The 24568-nt window shown below is 42.1% G+C and overlaps 1 protein-coding gene and 1 long non-coding RNA gene across 3 annotated transcripts in view; one reads left to right on the top strand and one right to left on the bottom strand.

Moving 5' to 3' along the window:
• Positions 1 to 14868, bottom strand: part of ARHGAP22 (Rho GTPase activating protein 22) — a 365766-nt gene extending 350898 nt beyond the window's left edge. For both annotated transcript variants that reach the window (XM_029609627.1, XM_029609628.1), the window contains exons 1-2: positions 14395 to 14868; positions 1123 to 1322 (exon numbers count right to left, since the gene is read on the bottom strand). In XM_029609627.1, the coding sequence (XP_029465487.1) occupies positions 1123 to 1302 (180 nt within the window). In that variant the 5' untranslated portion in view covers positions 1303 to 1322; positions 14395 to 14868. The remainder of the gene's footprint in view (positions 1 to 1122; positions 1323 to 14394) is intronic.
• Positions 14869 to 15216: 348 nt separating this feature from the next.
• Positions 15217 to 24568, top strand: part of LOC115095636 — a 39149-nt gene continuing 29797 nt past the window's right edge. The window contains exon 1 of the long non-coding RNA XR_003857833.1: positions 15217 to 15343. This is a non-coding gene — a long non-coding RNA (uncharacterized LOC115095636). The remainder of the gene's footprint in view (positions 15344 to 24568) is intronic.

The raw sequence follows: 24568 nt of genomic DNA, 5'->3' as shown, positions 1-24568 counted from the left end.
CCCGACACAGCGTGTGTTTCGTATAAGGAACTCGTCAGGGGCTCGGGCTTCAAATCCAATTTCACTGCGGATAGCCTCCTCTCGGCGTTTCTGATGTATTTAAAAAATGGCACTTGACCATGGCATGGGAGCGTTGTAACAATCACATGCACACACCGCCAGAAGCCTGAGAACTGCGCTTTGACTTCAGACTCTGCAGGACTGCAAATGTCTCTGCTTCCTTACCTCCTCCTCCCAGATATTGCAGAAGGTACAGGGTAAGTAGAAAACACAGGATAAGGACAAAGACTTTTATCTAAATAACCAATATATTGAAAAAATTAATTAAAAAAAAAGACAGAACACAGCATCAGAAGTACTTGGTGTTTCTCGTTGTACATCCACCGCCTCTCGCTACGCAATGGGCTACAAGCAGTATCAGTTTGAAACATCTGAAATTTCAGTCATTTGCTGGACCTGGTGTCATACTCTTAGACTCTTTTCTTGCAAATCACCAAATGAACATTTATCACCAACCGCTGAGAAATAAACCGAAACCATACCAAATGCCCCAAATATAAAGAAATAACTTATCTTGCATGATCAAAGATGAACCCGAAAATATCCCTTTTCGTTGGCACTTTGAGCTTCTTATATGAGCCAACGAAAAGTGACACTAGAACTGACATGGGCCAACTAATGGCACCGGTAGCCCCTTTCACATGGTACGGCAAAGGGCCACCAGCGCCATTTTGTTTACTGGCAGCTGACGTCCCGAGAACGGGAGATTGCTCCCAGGACCCCTGCTGGACCACCAGGGACTTTAGGCAAGTTTGGGGTGGTCGGGAGGGTTGTAATTAAGTAAATTTGAAGGGTTGGGGTGGGATTGGGGTTTGTTTTTTTTTTAATAAATGTGCCCCTCCCTCCGCACTAACCCGAAAAATGATTTTTCCTTGAAATTTCGGGGAAAACCCGATCGTTTTTCGGGTCCTCTGACCCATGCCGAATTGGACAATTTCTTTGAAATTTTCCAATTCAACAAAAACGAATGCACATCTCTAATCCTGGGTACAAACAGAAAACAAATCTTCCAATAAAAAGTTATTAACGACCCAACACATGGCAATCTAATGAAGATCTTACCTGAGGCCGGCTTTCATCCTCATCCTTGTAATAGTATAGCTGGTCCCCTCTTAGGACAAACCAGCGCTGCTGCCAGTTCTTCATGATGCTTCTCTGCTTTTTCAACCAACCTGATTTCAGTGCTTGATCCTGAAGACTAGAGGATGATGATCGAGTGGAGGATGCCATATGGTCTCCCATCACCAGGCTCTTTGAGCGGGCTAAAATATAAAGAACCAGGGTCAACAATAAACTGTAGGCATAAAGTCCTAGGTTACTCAATCAATTACCATATTGAAGGCAATATTCAAATTTGTATTCAAATCAATTGCCATATTGAAGGCAATATTAAAATGTTTATGTAGGTAAACATATGCTCACCCATGTAAAACTGGTTTGTGAAACTTCTTCACCCTCAATGCAGGTAAAAAGGGGCAGAATTAGGTCAGGGGAACTAAAGTATATGTGGTAATATCATAGAAAGCATCATAAGTGCTTTTGGTGCATGCATGTTCTTCAGTACTTTTTTACCCTAGATGTGCATACCAGGGAATTTTAGAAGGGAAACCCCAAGGTGGGGTGGGGAGGGTATTTCCCCTTTATAAATATGCTTGCAAATCTGTAGGTTCAAAATATCCGCTGTCCTTTAAGTTAACCAGATACTAAGAAAATTGTCCCCATAGAACAAAATAGTGCATCAAATTCAAGAAATGAGTCTGATACATACTGGTTAAAAATAATTGAATAATTCATTTTCAAATTTTTTCTAGCATCCACATTAGGAGGATTTTGTAACAATCTGTACTAATTTCCAATCAAATTCATGCATAAGTTTCACCAATTTTAAAAGGAAAAGTAGGTGCCTACTTTTCTTTAGAATATTACCACACCAAAACTACCTACACACATTTTCACTTGCTAATGTGTATGCAGAATATTTCTGAGAACATTTATGTTCACAGTATTGGAAATACAAAAGAATGTAAGTGCAAAGCACTCCCCAACCCTGCCTCCTGGAACACCTCTGCTCACAGTGGATACATTTTCACGCATATAGGCTATATGTACGTAGGCCTACTAACGCATCAGGAAGCAATTTTAAAATGGACCATTTTTGTAGATAAAGGAATGTTTTACCCAGTGAATACCTTTGAAGCTTACCCTCTAAATTATTTAAGGCCTGATTCAGGAAGGTTTGAATCAAGGTCTTTTTGTAATGTAAATTCCCTTTGCATGGAAGTCACCTTCCCAGACCTGGAAATCACTAGATTTGATCAGCCCGGGTAGGTTCCATGGAATGGGAGCAGGACATGCCTGCAAGGTTATTGAGCAGAGATTACCTGCAAGAATAAATTTAGTGCACACCAGTGTTTTGCTCCAAACAAAAGAAAGTTTACTTAGAAAACCCTAACTAATTTCACATTTCAGACTTCAACATGGTCACACTTGACCATTAGATATCACTGGAACATCTCTGGCAATGATCTCCATGAGGAGAAGATGCATAAACTCCAGTATAATCTCTATGAGGAGGTAACACTACAACATACAATGTCAGGAACTCTGGGTTAGAGGAGCTACCTTCTCCTTGCAGATTTTCTGTGAAGAGAAAATACCAGAACTTATATAAAAAAATCACTGCGCTGGAGGCAAACGTTTCTCTTCCTTTTTTTTCCAGGTCCAGGCTGGATACTGAAAGAAAATCTAGACTAATAGACAAGGTCATCTCCCACTTTGTCCAATTTTCCCAGAAAAATAACCATTGATGCTTAAATTCCTTCACCTATGAAATTATCACAGATAGAAATAAGAAAGGGACAGAGAAAGAGATGTGTAAATTTTGTGATTTGTATGTACTTTTTCCAAATGTTATGCTTTTTTTTTTCCATATTTTCTAATTTTCCTTTCACAATACCCATTCACACCACAAAGATCATGGCAAGGCATGTCCTAAATTTCCTGAACTGTCAACTCATCTTAGGCATGCTAAGCAACAGTAAAGTCCATTTCCTTTAGGGTTTCTTCAAATCTTCCCAAGTTGGTCAATAACCTTCAGGGATCTGGCTCCCGTCAGCTCCAAACAGTATTTATATCAAGTCCAAACACAACAACCAGCTCTGGTATAGAAATGGAAAAGCTTTGCATTTCAACTGATTATCAAAAATGATGCCGTTTTGCTCAAACTGGCAAAAATCAAGGAAGCATATTTGTTACCTTTCTCAGCCACTGACCCTGTTCAGTTGCTATTTTGTCACCTCCTCAGCAGGGGGGGGGGGGTCACCTTCTCAGACCTGTTGAGCACTGGATCCTGTGGCATGGGAGCAGGACATGCCTACAAGGCAACTGAGCAGAGCCTACCTCCAAGAATAAACTCAGTCCACACCAATTTTGTGCTCCAAACAAAAGAAAGTTTACTTGGGAAAAATAAACCAAGTTTCAGCCAGTTCTAAAATCAAGTCCACGTAAAGTCACAGCCAAGGGAAAAAACCAATAACAGTTTCCAAGATCTTCATACTGTAAACACAGGTCTTATATCATTTAAATCTTTTTACTCCAGAAATGTATCTAAGTACTCACATCTCAAGATGCTGTCCAAAACTAATCTCCCTAGTCTTTGAGAGGGGATAGAAGATCCTGGTTCCTGCCTGCCTTCTTAGTAGATTTCCCATATCTTCCACTGATTTCCACTGATGGAAATCCAAGTAAGGCCACAGCCCTTTTCTGTTCCTCCCTGTCTCCCAGGACAACAACAAAGGTCTTTCACTTCAAAATTCCTCTACATGATTCTTTCTATTTCCCTTTGGAAGACACTTTTATAATTCTCCCTTTATCCCATCCCCCTGGGGGAAGAACCAACCCATCACTCAAGAAACACATCCAAACTCTATCTGAACCTTCCTTTGCTGGAAAATTCCTGTTATCAAACCTAGCTTATCTCTAGTGGCCAAGCAAGGGCTACACTAAAGACATAAAAGTTGAACAAGACATTTGTAAATTATCTCATCATTATTTCTATTTAAGTAATTTTTGTCAACATGTAATTTTACATGAATGAGCATGATCCGCATTTAACTTGACCTCTAAGGAGTTTGAAAGACATTCCTTTCAAGCTCCAAATACATTGTGAGGAAAAGTTAGATAACTACTGTACTGTATGTCATTGTTTATAATGAACATCTGGTTTCTCTTCCATTACCCTTAATCAGGATGTGATCAGAGAGTCTAGTCTGCTATTCCAGTAGTCTGTTCTGCAGATGTTACACTCAGATTCTTACTGTACAGTGGTTTAGTAAGATATGATTAATCTTAGTCATGATAATTCAGCAGGATTACCTCTAAATTTTTTAGCTATTTTACATCAAAAACATTTTGTTGGATTATATAATGGTCCTAGAACAGCATTATCACAAAAGACTTCCTTTCTCTCCCAAATGCTATCACTCCTAATCAGATTGTTGTCCTATTTCAGAAAATATGGCTTGGTGATGGTGAGAAGCTGGTAGATGCATATCATTTGCCTCTGGAACGGTACATACATTTGGTATGTGTCTTTTTTCTCTGTGAGCTAAGAGATAATGAAAATGACTATAACACTTTCCAAAACAATTCAATTAACACTTTAATTAGGTAATTACAATTACTTATTAGTAATATTAGTTATTATTGTATTATTTTTAAAGGTCATATATTTTTAGATTTACTAGCATTTTGGCCACTGATATCACACCTTGGTCTGCTATGGTAACCTCTGCAGTATTTAATATGATACTGACTAACAATTATCAAATTGTATTTTTAAGCAGTTTTTTTCTGTGTTTTTAACTAAATTTGTCAATTTGTGAACTAATTTACCAAAAGGATCAAAATTCAGGCAAATTCACTTGGTTACAGATCATCATAATGAACCACTGCAATTTGCAGCAAATTTGTGGCAAATATCACTACAGTTGGTTGCAACATATAGTGGTTCATTATGGGACTTCTGCGGCATTCCTGAGTATGTCACAATAAATCTATGGTGGTGAAAATATCCATGTTCTGCTGTTCATGTAGAAAAGTTTATACATCCCTAAAACTGAATGCAGTTCCATGTTCTACTATCAGAATTTTAACTGTTTTAATGAATTCCCATACTATGTTTTATAAAAATGCACATTACTAGAAAGAAGTTATGAATTCAGAAATATCTTCTAATAAAACATTTTAAAATTTGAAGTGGCTCAGTATTTTTTTATCGTAGATGAATTACAAGACTAAAACCAAAAAGATATGGAAAAGTCAAAAGGTGTTAGGGAAGATGCAGAAAAGAATGGTTACATTAAACAAGAAAAGATTAAGTGACTTATAAATCGGAGTAATCACATTGGGAAGGAGGTGATCAAAGGGAACAAAATAAGTATCATGTAATAATATCAAGGGGAGCGAGTCAGAATGCATATAGGGTTAAAGTTGAAGCCATGATGATCAGAGCTACTGCGGTTCTCACAAGTTTCAAACTTGTGCTAGCTCAACCCCTTTTCATGATTTTTTACCATGTACCCGCACTATATATGCATGTAATTTTCTGCTGATTACAAGGAAGAAGTAAGAAATGTTGTATACATCATATATGACTGATTGTATAGTATGGCCTGGTGCTGAAGTATATTTTGTTTTACAGTGGCCTATATTTTGTTGTGTTGAATGGTCTTACACCAAATTTGCAATTTGGTGTGGTTAGGCTAAACCTTAGCTTATTATTGGTAAAAAAAAAAACCCCGTCATTTCATTTAGGATGCCCCTATTGTTGGACCTTGAATACTGTGTACAATTCTGGTCGCCACATCTCAAAAAAGATATAGTTGCGATGGAGAAGGTACAGAAAAGAGCAACCAAAATGATAAAGGGAATGGAACAGCTCCCCTATGAGGAAAGGCTAAAGAGGTTAGGGCTGTTCAGCTTGGAGAAGAGACGGGTGAGGGGAAATATGATAGAGGTCTTTAAGATCATGAGAGGTCTTGAACGAGTAGATGTGACTCGGTTATTTACACTTTCGAATAATAGAAGGACTAGGAGGCATTCCATGAAGTTAGCAAGTAGCACATTTAAAACTAACTGGAGAAAATTCTTTTTCACTCAACGCACAATAAAGCTCTGGAATTTGTTGCCAGAGGATGTGGTTAGTGCAGTTAGTGTAGCTGGGTTCAAAAAAGGTTTGGATAAGTTCTTGGAAAAGAAGTCAATTAACTGCTATTAATCAAGTGTACTTAGGGAATAGCCACTGCTATTAATTGCATCAGTAGCATGGGACCTTCTTAGTGTTTGGGTAATTGCCATGTTCTTGTGGCTTGGTTGTTGGAAAAAGGATGCTAGGTTTGATGGACCCTTGGTCTGACCCAGCATGGCAATTTCTTATGTTCTTATGGACTAAGAAATCTATATAGGTTTGACATCATATGCAGTAGTCAGAACCAGTCAGATTCATGTAGAACTCAGGAGGATCTGAGAGAATTTAGCAGCAGCCAAGAGAATACTGGTGGCAGTATGGAGACTTGCAGAAATTCATCTGTCTTCTAGTTTGGGCCATCCATATTCTAAGGAGAGAGAATGCAACACAACTCAACTAAATCTCCTCCTTCCCAAGTACAATCTTTGACTTCAGTATGAAAACTGTGAGTAACCACTTGGGCTATGGATCTTGGAGTTAGGGAGTAAATTCCCCTCAACAAGAACACCATTCTAGGTATCCTGAATACTTAGATTTTGGCCTGGGATAGGGCAGATTTAAACTATATCCAGGGGGGGTGGAGGTGGGGGGGGAGAAGCTGACAGTTGCTCAGAAGTGCATGGTTTGAACAGAGTTAACTTTTAAGAATATTGATATAATGGGGAAGTTAAAGTATCCTGCTTTGGAGAGGTTGTGGTAAAGGCTGAAGGAACCCAGGTGGAATTAAAGAGTAGACAAATATGAAGGATTCCAAATTACCTGTAACAACTGCTAATAAGCAAGTTGTGAATACAAATAAGAAATATACTAAAGTATCTGTATCTGAATGCCAGAAGTCTACAAAAATTATAAATGAAGAGTTAGAATGTAAGGCACTAAATGAAGATATAGACATAATAGGTATCTCAGAAAACTAGTAGAGGAAGGATAACCAATAGGATACTGTAATACCAGGGTACAAATCACATCATTACAGGGCAGATAAAATTGGTGGAGGAGCTGATCATGATGAACATACTTGTATGACTGTCTGTTTTATGGTGTCCTTATTTTGGATAAATATCTCACCAGGACATTCTAGGGAATTAAAAGTAGAGGAAATAAAAAATTGTATTAATGGATCAGCTGGTCCTAGAACAAATGAGATGGGAGCTTTTTAAATCTAATTCTTAGTATAATACAGGACCTGATTCAAGAGATAACTGTGATGGAGCTGCTTAACAATATTGATCATAATGCATTTGTTTATTTATGGACCCTTGGACCAAGGCAGGATTGGCTCTACAGGGAGGAGCTCTGCAGATTCCCACCATTGGCAGGTGGATCCAGGCAAAGCATAGACCCGTCAAACATACCAGCCCATGTTTCCCTTGGGTTGAGCCTTTGGGTTCCAGGACCGGCAGGCCTTAGGTGGGTTCTCTGCTGATGGTAGGAGAAAAGGTCCATGGTAAGCTGAGTCACAGACATGGCAGACAGACATATCCAGGGTCCAGGCAGTGTCAGAGGCAGGCAGTAGCCAGTCAGATTTGAGGTACAGGCCATGGTCAGAGGTGGGCAGAGGTCAGTCTTATCCGGGTCCAGGCCAAGGTCAAACCAAGTATCTGTCTGAGGGTAGAGAAGAGGGACGGAAAGGCAGGATTGGCAGGGGAGGACAGTAACAGGCAGGCAACATGGATGGAGGTAAAAACAGAAAACAAACCAAAGACAGCTGGATGAAGACTGAGACAGACTGGAATGAAGACTGAAGATAAGGCTGGAATGAGGACTGAAGTCAAGGCTGGAATGAGGACTAAAAATATGGGAAGCAACACACACTACTAGGAAGTAAAGAAACATAGAAATATAGAAAAGCTTATGCCAGTATCTGTTCTACTGTGCAGGTTTTCCCCATGCTTATCAGTTTACCAAACCGCAAAAGTCAGGGCCCTCGGATGCTGTTTGTATCCAATTTCCCTTAACCATTGCCGTGAAAGCAGAGAGCAATGTTGTAGTTGTATCAAAAATATCAGGCTTAGTGATCAAGTGCCACATCAGCTAGTTACCCCCATGTTTATTTTTATTTGTTCCCCAAACCATAAAAGTCGGGGCCCTTGTTGGTTTGCTGTCTGAATCCAATTCCCCTTTTCTCACTGCCGTTGAAGCAGAGAGCAATGATGGAGTTGCATTAACAGTATCAAGGCTTAATTGTTAAGGGTAGCAACTGCAACACCAGCAAGTTACCCCCAGTTACCCCCATGCACGCTTTTCTTTATTTCCAACCTCTATTAAGGGACCCAAAGAGTTTCTCCCATGCCCCTTTGAATTCCTTGACTGTTTTCGTCAAGGACTTGTTGGACCTGTTGCTGAGGCGATGAAGGAGAGAAGGTAAAGGCCTTATATAGTCCAAAGTGAGTGTATCATTAGGAGGCGCCGTGGGGGATTTCCCACGGCGGGCCTTGGAATGATGTCAGGTGCGCGCATACCTAAGAAGGGATATGGCTCATCATTGGCGTCTTTCAACGAGGAGCACTGGCAACATCTCACCGTGTTAGAGCACGATGTCCCGCCACAAGGAGGACTGGAGGGGCCCCGTGGTATCGGGAGCCAGTGGGGACAGCCGCCTGGCCAAGAGGGTAAGTATTACAGTTTGTGGAAGCAGCTCACAGACCACCAAGTGTAACAACATTCTAATGTGACATAATCATTGGTAGGAGATCATTAAGTAAAACTACTGCTTAAACATTTAACTATAAAAAGGGAAACAACAAATACACTGATAGAAATAAACTAAAAGGAATAGCTACAAAAGTTGAAAGTCTGCACGAAGTGTGGATATTGTTTAAAAATAATATATTGGAAGGCCAGATAAAACGTATTCTGTGCAATGAAAATGATCAGTGGAAGACCTAATGAATGCCAGCATGGTTAAATGATGAGGTGAAAGAAGCAGTTAAAACCAAAAGGATACCTTTCAGAAAATGGAAAGCAGATCTAAGTGAGGAAAATAGAATTGAGCATAAATACATAAAAAAGTTAACCTGTTTGCAATGTTATATGTAAGGGTTCTGCCCAATGGTTCCTGTTTAATTGTAAACCGATACGATGTGTGAACGGCTATCGGTATAAAAAAGACATTAAATAAATAAATAAATAAATAAATAAATAAATAAAATACTGGCAAGTTAGATATACAACTAATAAAGCAGACCAAGAAAAAAAAACTACTAAAACTTGTTCAAGTACATTTGAAGTAAGAAAACTGTGAGGGACCCAATAGGACCACTAAATGGCCAAGTGGTAAAAGGGGTGCAAGGCCATAGCAAAAAAACTAAATGAATACTTGGTTTGGTCTTTAATGAGAAGCATGTTGAGGAATACCATCTAAGAACATTTCTGTTGTGACTATAAATCAGAGGGTCTAAAGAAAATCACTGTGAAAATGGAAGATGTAATAAAGAGAAACAAATCCACCAGGGCTAGATGGACCCTAGAGTTCTAAAAGGATTCAAATATGAGATTGCAGACCTGTTACTAGTAATCTGTTTTCAGTCATTAAAAAAGTCATAGTACCTGAAGACTAGAAGGTGGCCAACGAAATGCCAATTTTAAGAACAAGCTTTAAAGGGAAAATAAAGCCCAATGAATCAGATGACTGGGAGAAACAAAATGGTATAAGCTATTTTTAAGAACATACGAACATAAGAACCTAAGAAATGCCTGCTGGGTCAAACCAAGGTCCATCAAGCCAGGTAGCCGCAGTCCAGTTCTATCGCTGACAGTGGCCAGTCCAGGTCACAAGTACCTGGAAGATCCCCAATAGCTGATCTACTTCTTGTATCTCATGTGCAGAAATAAGTGCTGGCTTTCTCAAATCTATCTTGCTAATAAATGTATATATACATTTCCTTCAGGAACTTGTCCAATCTTCATTTGAACCCCACTATATTGGTTGCTTTGACCACATTCTCTGGCAACAGATTCTATAGCGTGATTGTAACCTAAGTAAAAAGTCATGGGATAGGTGGCAATGTCATTTTGTGGATTACAAACTGGCTAAAAGACAGGAAACAGAGAGTAGGATTAAATGGACAATTTTCTCAGTGGAAGGGAGTGGGCGATGGAGTGCCTCAGGGATCTGTATTGGGACCCTTACTTTTCAATATATTTATAAATGATCTGGAAAGAAATACGACGAGTGAGGTAATCAAATTTGCAGATGATACAAAATTGTTCAGAGTAGTTAAATAAGAACATAAGAAATTGCCATGCTGGGTCAGACCAAGGGTCCATCAAGCTCAGCATCCTGTTTCCAACAGAGGCCAAAACCAGGACACAAGAACCTGGCAATTACCCAAACACTAAGAAGAACCCATGCTACTGATGCAATTAATAGCAGTGGCTATTTCCTAAGTAAAATTGATTAATAGCCATTAATGGACTTCTCCAAGAACTTATCCAAACCTTTTTTGAACCCAGCTACATTAACTGCACTAACCACATTCTCTGGCAACAAATTCCAGAGCTTTATTGTGCGTTGAGTGAAAAATAATTTTCTCCTATTAGTCTTAAATGTGCTACTTGCTAACTTCATGGAATTCCCCCTAGTCCTTCTATTATTGTGACAAATTGCAGGAAGACCTTGTGAGACTGGAAAATTGGGCATCAAAATGGCAGATGAAATCTAATGTGGATAAATGCAAGGTGATGCATATATGGAAAAATAACCCATGCCATAGTTATACAATGTTAGGGTCCATATTAGGTGCTACTACCCAAAAAAGAGATCTAGGCGTCATAGTGGATAACACATTGAAATCATTGGTTCAGTGTGCTGCAGCAGTCAAAAAAGCAAACAGAATGTTGGAAATTATTAGAAAGGGAATGGTGAATAAAACAGAAAATGTCATAATGCCTCTGTATCGCTCCATAGTGAGACCACACCTTGAATACTGTGTACAATTCTGATCGCCGCATCTCAAAAAAGATATAATTGCGATGGAGAAGGTACAGAGAAGGGCTACCAAAATGATAAGGGGAATGGAACAGCTCCCCTATGAGGAAAGACTAAAGAGGTTAGAACTTTTCAGCTTGGAGAAGAGACGACTGAGGGGGGATATGATAGAGGTGTTTAAAATCATGAGAGGTCTAGAACGGGTAGATGTGAATTGGTTCTTTACGCTTTCGGATAATAGAAAGACTAGGGGGCACTCCATGAAGTTAGCATGTGGCACATTTAAAACTAATCGGAGAAAGTTCTTTTTCACTCAACGCACAATTAAACTCTGGAATTTGTTGCCAGAGGATGTGGTTAGTGCAGTTAGTATAGCTGTGTTTAAAAAAGGACTGGATAAGCTCTTGGAGGAGAAGTCCATTACCTGTTATTAATTAAGCTGACTTGGAAATCAGCCACTGCTATTACTAGCAACAGTAGCATGGAATAGACTTAGTTTTTGGGTACCTGCCAGGTTCTTATGGCCTGGATTGGCCACTGTTGGAAACAGGATGCTGGGCTTGATGGACCCTTGGTCTGACCCAGATTGGCATGTTCTTATGATCTTATGTTCTTACTGTCTATGGTTTATTTTAAATATGCCAGTTGCTAGTTTCATGGAGTGTTCCATAGTCTTAGTGTTCCCTATTTAGCCATTCCACTCCACTCATGATTTTCTATATAGGAATCATATCCCCTATCTGTTGTTTCTATTCCAAGCTAAAGAGCCCTAATCTGTTTAGCCTCTCTCAATAAGGAAGCATATCCATCTTCTTTATCTTTTGTTGTCATTCTCTGTACCTTTTCTATCTCCACTATGTCTTTTTTTGTGATGGGAAGACCAGAACTGCATAATATTTCAAGGTGTGGTTGCACTATGGATCTATGAATTCTCAGTTTTTTCTCTTCATTTCCAAATAATTCTTAACATTCTATTTGTCTTTTTGATTGCCTTCACACATTGAGCCATATAGAGATACATGGTCTAATGGGAATGAGCCAACATGATTTTAGCAATCTATAAGAAAGTTCTCCATAAGATCTCTAGCTTCTAAGATTCTTCTGCAGACATAATGAGCCCATTCATGAAATAAATTTTATCCTAGGCATAGGTTATGAGAAAACCAACACAGTGCAGGATTCAGGATTCAAAAAAATATACTGGCCCCAATATTGGATGAGTAGAACTTATCCAGCTATCTAGCAGCTACTGAATATCTGGTTATGTTCAGTGGCTACTAGATAGCCTCAAAATCACTTACCTGGCTATCTGAAGACTAGGATAAAATGTGAGTGGGCAATGGGCGGATGGGGGCGGCGCAACTTCTCCGGTTAACTTAACCAAATAAATAGCAGTATTTGCTCTTATCTGGTTAAGTTAATCAGATAAGTTTTACCTGCCAAAGAGAAAGCTTACCTTAGCTGGATATAATTTATCCAGCTAAGTACCGGCTTAGCCATGCCGCTGAATATGCCTTCTAATTTTTCCAGATAAATTTTATCCGGCTAAGTTACATACCCGAATAACTTTAAAAACTGGGCCGTGTCTAGTTATAACTAGGAGCAGAGGCCATATACCATATGCAAAGAGATTTGCTTTTCCCTCATTTTGGAAAGCACATTATCTTCTCTTATTCACAGGTTAAAATATAACTTGTAATTTAAGTAAAGTCAGTCTAACACACTAATGTGTTTTGGAAGACTAAGACGTGCAATATACACTGGGTTTTTTTCCGGTTTCAGAAAGTGGAATTTCTAGCTGTACTTACAAATTAGAATAGTAGACAAGTACAGAATATTTCTTAGCACCTAATGACTATCTGGAAGAAGTAAAGGGTTAATGACTGGCATTAACTCATCCCGCCTTTGACAATCAGGAAATGCCTGATCCAAAGCTAATTAATGTCATTATATATCACTTACAATAACCTCCCACCCCGCTGGAAAAAAAAAAAAAAGCATAATCGTTAAGTACCAGTCATTTCCTGGCTGCTAAAGAGAATTAATGTAACTAGTTAGCATGTGGGCTTCCTACTTCAAATTTTCACTGTCCCTTTTTTCTAGAATGTGGTTATAATATGAAAATAATATCTGGACAACAAAACTATTTTAACTTGAGCCATTGAAGAAGGTATGTACAGGATTGTTCTTCCCCTGAGATGATGGACCTCGAGATAGATTTCCTCAGCATTACTGTTGTGCCAGCAGGAATTGCTTCAATAGCAACACTCATCTGTCATCTTACTGAGCCCAAACCTGAGGTGCCTAAGTTGAGCCCTCCTTGATGGACAGGAGACTCCTGAGCAGCACTATGCAGCACTATAGCAAAGCCATAAAACATTTTCTTTAAAAAAAAATCAATGATAGTATTCTTTGAATATTTGTGAGGATCTGTGTGTATGAAATATCTCTAAGGTTCAGACATCTTAAAAATAAAACAAATCAATTTGCTATTAACAGGTGACATGCAGGGTTATTTCTTTATCAATTTTTACCTCTCTCCCTCCTCCCTCTAAGCACACACTTCTAGGTTTTCAGATCCTCAATCAACTTTGTAATACAGATTTTCTTCCCAAATCTAAATAACCAAATCTAAATAACTGTCTGGACAGTTCCCTGTCCAGACAGTAGCTGCATTATGCAGCAGAGAAAGCTTGGCTTGGCCAGGCCAACTGTAATGATTGATTTGGGGGTTTCAGCTACATCAAGCATTCTATGAGGCCACAATTTCTGCATAATCACCTCTAAAAAAAATTTCTACAACTCTTCCAAGTTCTTTATACCCCTGTTATATGTAACTTTATACTTCCTCCTCAGTTTCAAAATATTTATTCCCCCGTTACCTGTAAACCGATGTGATATGCTTATGAACGTCGGTATATAAAAGTTTTAAATAAATAAAATAAAATGAATTTAAAAGCATCTTACACCAATACAGAGGCTCCTATTTGTGTAAAACGTGTGCTCCTAATCTCCTGCTAGCCAATGTGTATAGTTTACACTTTCATCTTCTCCACCTTACAGTGCTATTCTTCATTCAATTTGCTATTATTATGAGTATGAAAAAGAACAATTATTCTATTCTCTATTGCTGTATATATTAATATAAAACAGTTACCTGTTCATAATGATTCTCAACTGGAGATTTTTTTTATAGATAATGTCGGTCATCATGGGCAATTTTTATAATCAATGAAAAACAAACTTGTAGTGCTGTTGGATAAAGGCCATGATATAGGGTGTGGAAAAACATTTGAACCTCAAGACCCATGCTGTTAGAAATGGTAACTGACAAAAAAACAATAAAATAAGAAAAACAAACAAAACATTCCTTTCCAACAGATGAGGTAATTTCAAAGGCTCAACCAGTGCGGAAGGCTGAAATTTGATTGATTGCAAAATAAAAGGGATAGAATCTGCATTGACTGAACTAAGATTGATGTCAAAGTTTATGAAACATAAAAGGAGCTCAGTTTAACGTTGTGAGGGCAGAACAGAAAATCAACATAAAAGCTGATGCATGTTAAAGCAAAACAAAGGAGAAATGTATTGTAGGGCAATTCATTGAGCACTCCCCCCACCCCAAATCCTCTCCTTCCACCGCTCGCCTATGTTTGCAAAGCATGTTAGAAGTTGGTTTATGTCTGGTCCCACTTCCATCTCTGGGCAGAACCATCCTTAGAGGGGGAGCTATTTGGTGCTTTAGGGGGGACTGAGCTGCAATATTAGCCTTGCCCCCTTGACATTTAGTGTCGCTTCCCATTAATTAGGTGATCCAGTGAGGCAGAACTGCCTGTGCACATGTAACTCCTGTTACAAAATCCCTTTGGTATAATTCAGTTACCCCCCAAAAGAAAGACAAAAAATGAGCGAGTCTGAGGGAACTGGGCATGCTCCTGCAGAGAAGTATGAAGGAGCTGCATAGGAAAGAAGTGGCATTTGTAAAATGGCTGCTGTTTTTACCAACCCAGCTCTTTGGTAGAGCTTCTAATTGCTCCCAGAGGGGATCATGAACAATATAATATGACTTCTTGGTGTAGAGATCTCTGTTGAAGAGTGCATTTCATGTGAGTATTAAGAAGAGAAACTGAAGGAAATCAATTATATGAATTGACTCTCGAACATTTTGTTATATTTGGAAAGTTGTGCAAACTGATTATGAGATTAAGAACATAAAAATTGCCATACTGAGTCAGACCAAAAGTTCATCAAGCCCAGTATTCTGTTTTCAACAAGTGGCCAATCCAGGTCACAAATACCTGGCAGGATCCCAAACAGCAAATAGATCCCACACTACTAACATCCAGGGATAAGTAGAAGGGATGTGTGCATAATAAAAAAATTCATTTGTTTTGTTGGGACCCAAATTCATTTCATAAGTTTCAATACAAAACAATACTATTTGTTTATTCATTTAATTTGTTTATTTGTTTGCTATTAAAAGCAATAGGGGAAGCATTGCAGTCTATTCTGAGCTCCAGAAGCAAGATTTTCATATCAATTCTAATGAAACCTTTGGAGAAGAATGATGAGAAGGGGAAAAGAACTGTAAGATGCTTAGACAGTGGCAAAGTGATACTAAAAGTGGTATAAATAAGGCTCCACAAAGGGGTAAAGGGGTTACCAACATTGGCAGAGTTCTCCAAAGCACCGTGAGAGGAGCAAGAGGAGAAAGAACACTCCAAGGTGCAAAAAGAGGATGCCAGCAATAGTGACATGAACTCTTGATGGCATCGCAAATGCAATGTGGCACCAAAAGTGGCATTAGCACCCTAAGGCACCATGCAGGGGGAATAAAGCAGAAAAAGTAGCAGGAAGAATCAGAAAGAGTGGTATCAATTTCAAAAGCATAAGAGAGATGCGCAGCAGCACCCGTTCAGCAAGAAGACCTCAAGTTGTAAGAGCTGGAGTATATCAGGAAGGTACAGTGGCAGACAGAAGTTAGGAACCCCAAGGTGTAAAATCTGTGCATGGCAGCAAGGCCTAGTGACCCGAGGATTTGAAGGTATAGGATGAGGAGCAAAGCATTAAGGTAGAGTGGTATGGGAAATGCCAATCATTCCTTTCAAGCATATAGACAACCGGACAGGGGGGGGGGGGCCTCTCCCTGTCGAAGTATGGTTGCAGCTGGCTGATCCTGCAGCTCAGTAGCATATGTTTGTATCATGGAGCAAGCCATGCATGTACTAAGTATCCACACAGCTAGTGGTGGCATATCCGCCCCAAATTTCAGTTTCTTACATCTTTACATGCCTGCTTCTTCTGATGTTTTGGAGCGGCTTGGTGGGAACTTCCCTTCCCTTCCACTACCTCCCCCGCCTTTCCCCCCTACTTTTTTTTTTCTTTCTTTTGTTCCAAAACTTACTTCAGCCCTGGGGCAGTTGGCTGGAATGCGATCCCTGGGACAGCAGCAAAAGGGCGCTGTGCCTGGAGCCTCTGACCCTGCCCCTGCCCCCAGACCTCCCCTTTTTGCAAGCTCCGGGACTTACACGCATCCCGGGGCTTTATGCGCATCGCCGGGCCTTTTTAAAATAGGTCTGGCGTGTGCAAGATAGCGCCCTGCTTTATTGTTGCTTTAGTAAGAGTAGATGGTGGCTTATGGCCGCGTCCTCCATAGACCGGAGTTGACTCTTAACTTGTAGGATGCGATGGTAAATTGAAGGGGAGGACGTAGCAATATGCTGCTTAGTGAGCGCCGCCAGGTCAGCCATTAAAGTAAGCCTGTTGCGTTCCCTAGTTTTGTTACAATGTGCGGCCTGTGAAAGAAGGTACCCCCGCATAACTGCCTTGGAACACTCCCAGACGGTCAATGGGTTAACACCCTCTGTTTTGTTCTCCTGGAAGTAGTGTGCCATAAGTGATTCAAGTGTAGTGAGAAACTTCTGATTTTTAAGTAGACTGTCATTTAGCCTCCACGGCCTATACCCTGAGTCAACGTCTTGTAGGACAATCTCAAACCAGATTGGGGCGTGGTCGGACCAAGTGATAGGGTCTATTCCTGTGTGTCGGACTCTGTTCTGGGCTTGTGTAGAAACAAAGAAATAGTCAATTCTGGTATAGGTATCGTGAGGACTAGAATAAAAAGTATAGGATCTGGAGTGCGGATAGCGCCGCCGCCATATATCAGTGATGCACCATTTGTCCAGAAAACGATGCCACCTAGTCCTAAATCTGGTGGCCGGTCCCACCCCCGTACTATTATCCAACTTGGGGGAGAATGTGGCATTGAAGTCACCACCCAAGACAAGATCCCCTTCAAAGTGTTGGTGCAGGAGGCTATCAAGCTTACTCAAAAATCCACCTGGTCCGTATTTGGGAAATAGGCATTCAGAAGTGAAAGAATACGGGTACCCACTCTGATTTTTAGGAAAATATACCTTCCCTGAGGGTCTATAACCTTAAACAGTTCTTCGTGCACACAGGCAGTGGAAAGTAGTATCCCCACTCCCGCATATTTGTGAGCTTTAGAGCTTGCTGCCCAGTGGCCAGTAGGGAAGTGAGGGAAGGTCAGCAGCCTTTCATGGTGTTTTCGCACATGGGTCTCTTGTATAAAAGCTATGCCCACCTTTTGGCGTTGAAGCTCCCTAGCTAATAACGATCGTTTCCTAGGAGTATTGAGCCCTTTCACATTGAGTGAGAGAATCTTAGTAGCCATCGCTCATATGTAAAGATGTAGCCATAAAGAGTAATGAAATTTCCCCAGTCCGCTGGTAAGACCAAATGAGAAAGTGAGTCCCCCCCACTCTTGCTTTCCTTACCCAAAATATAAAAAAGAAAACAAGTGTCCCTGCGTGTTTCCCCCCAATTCCATCGTATCCCACCATCCTCCCCTGGGATACACTAACATGGGGAGCCATGAGCACCCGAAGGGCAACAGTCGCCTGCCCCCACCCCCCTCCCCTCCCCTCCCCCCGCCCACATCCTAGAATAAAAGAGAAAATCATGAGCATAAACATAAACAACAAACCCGCACAAACGGTGCAACTTTGGTATGCCAAACAATACTAGAAACCAGCGCAGCAGAACAAAAAAGGCGCCAGGTAATTAGGTAAACAAGTAAAAGAACCAAGTCCTTACTGCAACCAGTTAACAGCCATAGTGGCTAAGTGGTAGTCCGAGAGCAGTGTCTCCAGAAATGGAAGAGAAAAAAAAACACACAGTTCCAGAAGGGAAGTCACCCTTGATCCTTCTGCGGAGAGTGACGGAGATCAGATTGCCTCTTCAGTCTTCTGCCTCCCTTATCTGTGCGCTGCCATCTTGGGGCCACATCCATTTTTCCCATGGCCGACGCCATTTTAGGAACCTGAAATGTGGCAGGGAGTTGTGCTTTTAGAAAGGCCTCCGAGGCCTCCGCCAAAGTTTTAATTTTGTAAGACACGCCGTGAACTTGAAACAGTAGCCCAAAAGGGAAGGTCCATCGGTATTTTATATCCTTCGCCCGTAAGGCTGCTGTTACCTCCCTTAGAGCATACCTTTTCTGTAACGTAATTGGTGCCAAGTCTTGATATATGGAGATTTGCTGATTATTCCACTGACTGTCCTTCTGAGAGCGTGATGCTGCATAAATCTTCTCCTTGATTTGAAAGCTATGAAAGCAAATGACCAGATCTCGTGGCTTCTGGTCTCTGTGCTGGCCCAATGCACGGTGCGCACGCTCCAGGATAACCTCTGGGGTGGCAGCCTGAGAGGCAGTGGTACAATCCTGAGTCCCAGTAAGTATATGTTGGCAAATGTGTGTGGCTATAGTCGCTGCGTCAGCAAATTCTGGAGCGTCCGGCACCCCCCTGATACGAAGGTTATTGCTCCTGTGTCTATTTTCCAAATCTTCTATTTTTTCTTGTAGCTCTAAAATATCAGAGTGGCATTGCGCTCCCTGGGTTTGTAAAGTATTAAGAGCCTCGCCATGAGTGTCCACCCGGGTTTCCACGTCATCAACTCTATTCCCTAGCGCTGCCAAATCCTCTTTTAAATCTGCCACGGAGGCCATAATATCCTGCTTGTGTTGTTTCATGTCCCTCCGAATCTCCATAAACCACTGCCGTACCTCGTCTTGGGTGAGAAAGTTGTCCGCAGAGGCAGCAGTCCCGCTGAGTATCGCCGCTCGGGCCGCCATTGCATCCTCACAGTCTCCCGCGTTGAAATCGCCGTCGGAGGCGCCATCTTGGTCCGGGTCCGGCGGGAGCTTATTATATGAGAAGTGCCGGAGATCAGCGGTTTTGCGCTTTGTGGCCATCAGAAATGAAAGAGCTGTAGCTGAGAAAATGCTCCGGAGCGTTTGGTAAATTTTTTACCCGATTTTTGCTGTTTTCGGCGGGTTGTGGGCTCGCGGGGGAGCGGAGCTCGGCAGCTATGCGTCTGCTCTCATCGGCTGCGTTAGAGCGCCCCCCTCTTTGTGTTTTTAAAAGAGAATGAAAGGAGGAACCCCTTAAAGAAAGCAGTTAAAAAATAAAATTATATATTTTATTTTTCAAAATTCCTCGCAACTTTCTTACCCCCTACTGCTGTTCACAAACCACTGGTATCAGAGTCGCATGCAGAGCAGGGAGGACCTCATGACACCATGGTGAGATTATTCTGTAGAAGGAGCAGGAGGCAGGAAAGTTATAATCGATGAGAAAAACACATAAAAAGTAACTTTTATTTTAAAAAATATTACTTTGGGATTGCTGTTCTTCTCCACTGAATTTTCTTTACAGCTGAAAGCAAATTATGTTAAAATATGTAAAAAAAAAAAAAAAAAATGCTTTTGCACCTCACATAAATCAAACTGAACAATAGCACATCTATCATATCATAAACTTTAGTTTTACAGGAAGGTCAAATGACTTCTTGTTCATTGGGAACATTTTATACATTCTGTTTTTTTAGATTTCCCTCACGCCTTTTCTTTGCAAACTCAAGGCAAGTTGCATTCAGGTACTGTAGATAGTTTCCTGTCCCTAGAGGGCTTGCGATGTAAAGGCCTGAATTCATTAAGCTTTGCTTTCCCAAAATGGTAAAAAAAGCCTTAGTAAATGAGACCCTAAGTTTTTACCTAAGACAACGAAGGGTGAAGTTAGTCGCTCAAAGTCACAAGGCATGTCAGCAGGATTTGAACCTTTGGTATTCAGCCTGCTGGTCTAACCACTCCTCCATACCTAGTCCAAAATGTTATAGGGTTTCTAGTGTTATTTTTTTCTATTGGAGAAGCAGCACTAATATCGAGAATTGAATTAGCAATTAAAAAAATAAACACAGCACTTAAAAAAAAACAACAAATTCCAGCCAAAAGCCTGCTAGTAAACCTAGTGCCAACTGGTTAATCCACAGCTCTCGGAGAGCCCATAGAGTAGAATGAACAGAACACAGCAGAAACCGACTCCTGGTGAAAGTCATTCAAAGGAATAAAGAATTCCCCACATGCTAAAATGAAGAGCAAGTGGAGGAGTGAATCCTTTAGCCTTAAGAAAGCAATTTGTCAGAGGCAGAGGAATGACAATGAGGAAGGGAGGCAAAGGGAAAGGTGATAAAGGAAGGGAGGTGGCTGGTTAGTGTTCAAAGGTAGAGAGGGGCTGAGACAGAGAAATGATTTCACAGGTTTAACCAAACAGAAACCAGAGCTTCTTAATGAGCCTACAGAGTTGTATTTGGGTGATTAATTTTTATGATACAGACAAGGGCAAATTATGTGCCTGTCTGCATCTGTCTCTCTGTAAAACAGACACACACAAGCAAAAAAGTGAGCATAAATTGCCCCCTAAATGTGACTTAAAGGCACATTCAAAATCTACTTTTTTACCTGTAACGAAGGAGTGGGAATTTGTTTGATTTTGCTTTGTCAATTTGTTCATGAACAACACCATATATGCCTTCTCAAAAGGAGGCGCTAGGGATGCGCTAGTGTCCCTTGTGCCTCCTTTTGCCCGTTTCTACCGCACCACCTAATTTAAATACTGTATCGCGTGCACAGGTGAGTGGCCTGTGCGCGCGCCAGGAGAGCGGGCGTTCGTTCGCTCTCCCGCGGACTTTACTGAATCGGCCCGTTTAAGAGGTAACTCGAGCACAGCTAGTGCATGTGTGTCTTCCATTGGACTTTGTCGGCTTTTAAGCATGAATGTCAGTGAATTTTGAAACATGCTCACGCAAGGCACCTTCCCAGTTTTATTTATTTATTTGTTTGTACATTTTTTCTATACCTTTACAGAGTAAAGTTCCATCGCTACCTTTTACAGAAAGTAAGCATAAATTATTACATAAAAATTGCTAAAATTTCATATCATATTATTAAAATTAGCTTAATACAAAAATGTTAAAATCTTAATGTTACCCCTAAAACAAGATAAACTAAAAGTAAAAATAAACAAGTTAAAAAGAACAAAAAAGAACAGAATACGTGGATTTCAGCTTCCTTTTGCAATTAGTCCACCAGTTTGTCCAGTTATTATCGAAGTCGTTCAGATGTCTCTAGTTCTTCATCCTATATGCCCCCCAACTGACCCAGACCCATCATTCTTTCCTATCAGCCCTAGAACTTGAGATCTTCATCTGAGAAGGGTATTACCTGGATTTTCTTCGACTTCCGCCGGCCAAGTTTGTGGAATCTCCTTGTTCACCTCTCAAGAAGGCGGCACTAGAAGTTACCTTGCAGAGGCTCCTGGCCCTAAAAGCCATAATCCCAGTGCCTGCAGGGGAGATAAATTCTGGGCATTATTCCATTTATTTCATAGTACCCAAGAAGGAGGGCCCTTTCAGGCCCGTCCTGGACCTCAAGTCAGTCAACCGACACCTACGGGTCCCCAGCTTTCGCTTGGAAACTCTGCGGTCTGTCAAGAATGCGGTACAGCCAGGGGAATTTTTCACCTCCCTAGATCTGTCGGAAGCCTACTTGCGTATCCCAATCCATCGGGATCACCAGCGCTATTTACGCTTCAAAGTCCTGAATCAACACTACCAGTTCCGAGCTTTACCCTTCGGGTTAGCCACCGCGCCGCGGATCTTTACCAAGGTAATAGTAGTTGTGGCGGCGGCACTCAGGAGGGAAGGAATCCTCGTCCATCCCTACCTGGACGATTGGCTGATCAGGGCGAAGTCACCGGAGGAGAGCTACCAGGCAACCAACAGAGTTATTGCTCTTCTGGAAAGTCTTGGATGGGTAGTAAACTTGAACAAGAGTTCCCTACAGCCTTCTCAGTCACTGGAATACCTAGGGGTTCGATTCGACACCCAGGAAGACAAGGTCAGCTTGACCTCCAAGAGGAGATCAAAGCTCTGGAACCGTCTGCAGGCCCTGCTGAGCGCCACCCGGCCCACAGCTTGGGATTATTTACAGGCCCTCGGCCTTATGGCATCCACTCTGGAGGTAATACACCACACACCTACCTCTACCAGCCAGAGTGCGGAATCAGATACGGTGGTGGTTGCAGCCCGGCCACATGAGCCGGGGGTCGAGAATGTCCTCCCCAACCTGGACCCTGCTCACTACAGATGCCAGCCTGCACGGATGGGGAGCACACTGCGAAGAACTCACCACCCATGGGCGGTGGATTAGAGAAGAGTCAAGGTGGAACATCAACCGACTAGAGGCACGGGCAGTCAGGCTAGCATGCCTGCGATTTGCCCACAGACTTCGCAACAGAGCGGTCAGAGTGATGTCAGACAACGCCACCACGGTGGCATACATCAACCGACAGGGCGGAACCAGAAGCCATCAGGTATCCCTAGAAATAGCCCCCCTGATGACTTGGGCAGAAGCGAATCTCCAGGACATCTCCGCCGTTCACATCGCCGGGAAGGACAACACCACGGCAGACTTCCTCAGCAGAGAAAGCCTAAATCCAGGGGAATGGCAGCTGTCGCCCACAGCTTTCCAGATGATTGTGGATCAGTGGGGGACGCCGGGCATGGACCTATTAGCAGACAGGTCCAACGCTCAGGTACCCAGATATTTCAGCCGCAGGCGGGATCCGCTATCCTAGGGGATCAATGCCCTGGTACAGCCATGTCCTCAGGGGATCCTGCTATATGCCTTTCCTCCATGGCCCCTGCTGGGCACCATCGTACACAAGATTCGGCGGCACAGAGGCCTAGTTCTTCTAGTGGCCCCGAATTGGCCAAGAAGACCCTGGTACGCCGACATGAGAAGATTACTGGCAGGGAATCCTCTACCCCTGCCTCCACACAGGGACCTGCTGCGGCAAGGTCCCATCCTACACGAGGATCCAGCAAATTCTCTCTTACAGTCTGGCCATTGAGAGGGCTAGACTGAAGAAAAGGGGATACTCGGAGCCGGTAATAGATACACTTCTCCGAGCACGCAAGTTCTCCACATCACTCACATATATAAGGGTCTGGAGAGTTTTTTGAAGCCTGGTGTGACACTCACAGCACCAATCCACATGCCGCTAAAATCCCTATCATCTTGGATTTCCTGCAAGATGGACTTCGGACAGGTCTGTCCCTCAGCTCCATCAAGGTTCAGGTGGCAGCGCTGTCTTGTTACGGTCCCAGGAGTGACGGCAACACCATTGCCAAACATCCAGACGTCTCACATTTCCTGAAAGGAGTCAAACACATTCGTCCGCCACTGAAGTGGCCAGTGCCCCTGTGGAACCTCAACCTAGTGTTGGAATTCCTAACGGGATCCGCCTTCAGACCCCTTCGAGGCCTGTCTCTCCATGTGTTAACCTTGAAGATGGTGTTCCTGCTGGCTGTGTGTTCAGCACGCCGCATTTCAGAGCTACAAGCACTGTCCTGCCGTGATCCATTTCTCAGAATCACTCCAGAGGCTATCCATCTTCGCACAGTTCCTTCCTTCTTACCCATAGTAGTCTCCCACTTTCACCTCAACCAAACCATATCCTTGCCAACCACGGAAGGTTTGAAGAAGTCTGAAGAAGGTCGCATACTGCGCCATCTCGACATCGGCAGGTTGCTGTCCAGATACGTGGAAATGTCAGAAGCAGTACGAAAGACGGACCACCTGTTCGTCCTACACAGCGGGAGGAAGCAAGGGGAAGCGGCCTCACGGGCAACCATCGCCCACTGGATCAAAGAAGTTATTAAGGCAGCCTACGTAGAAGCAGGGAAACCACCGCTTCTACGGGTCAAGGCTCACTCTACTAGAGCGCAAGCAGCCTCTTGGGCAGAAACTAGGATGCTGTCGCCTGCAGAGATATGTAAAGCGGCGACTGGTCCTCCCTCCATACCTTCTCCAGATTCTACCGTCTGGACGTCCAGGCCAGGGAGGACACAGCATTCACGAGGGCAATCCTAAACGGTCCTCGGGCAGCCTCCCGCCCAGTCCGGGAGTAGCT

Source organism: Rhinatrema bivittatum, chromosome 7, assembly GCF_901001135.1.
Source record: "Rhinatrema bivittatum chromosome 7, aRhiBiv1.1, whole genome shotgun sequence".
NCBI lineage: Eukaryota > Metazoa > Chordata > Amphibia > Gymnophiona > Rhinatrematidae > Rhinatrema > Rhinatrema bivittatum.
The sequence above is the reverse complement of the archived record's forward strand: the minus strand, read 5'-3'. Positions and strand labels throughout refer to the sequence as shown.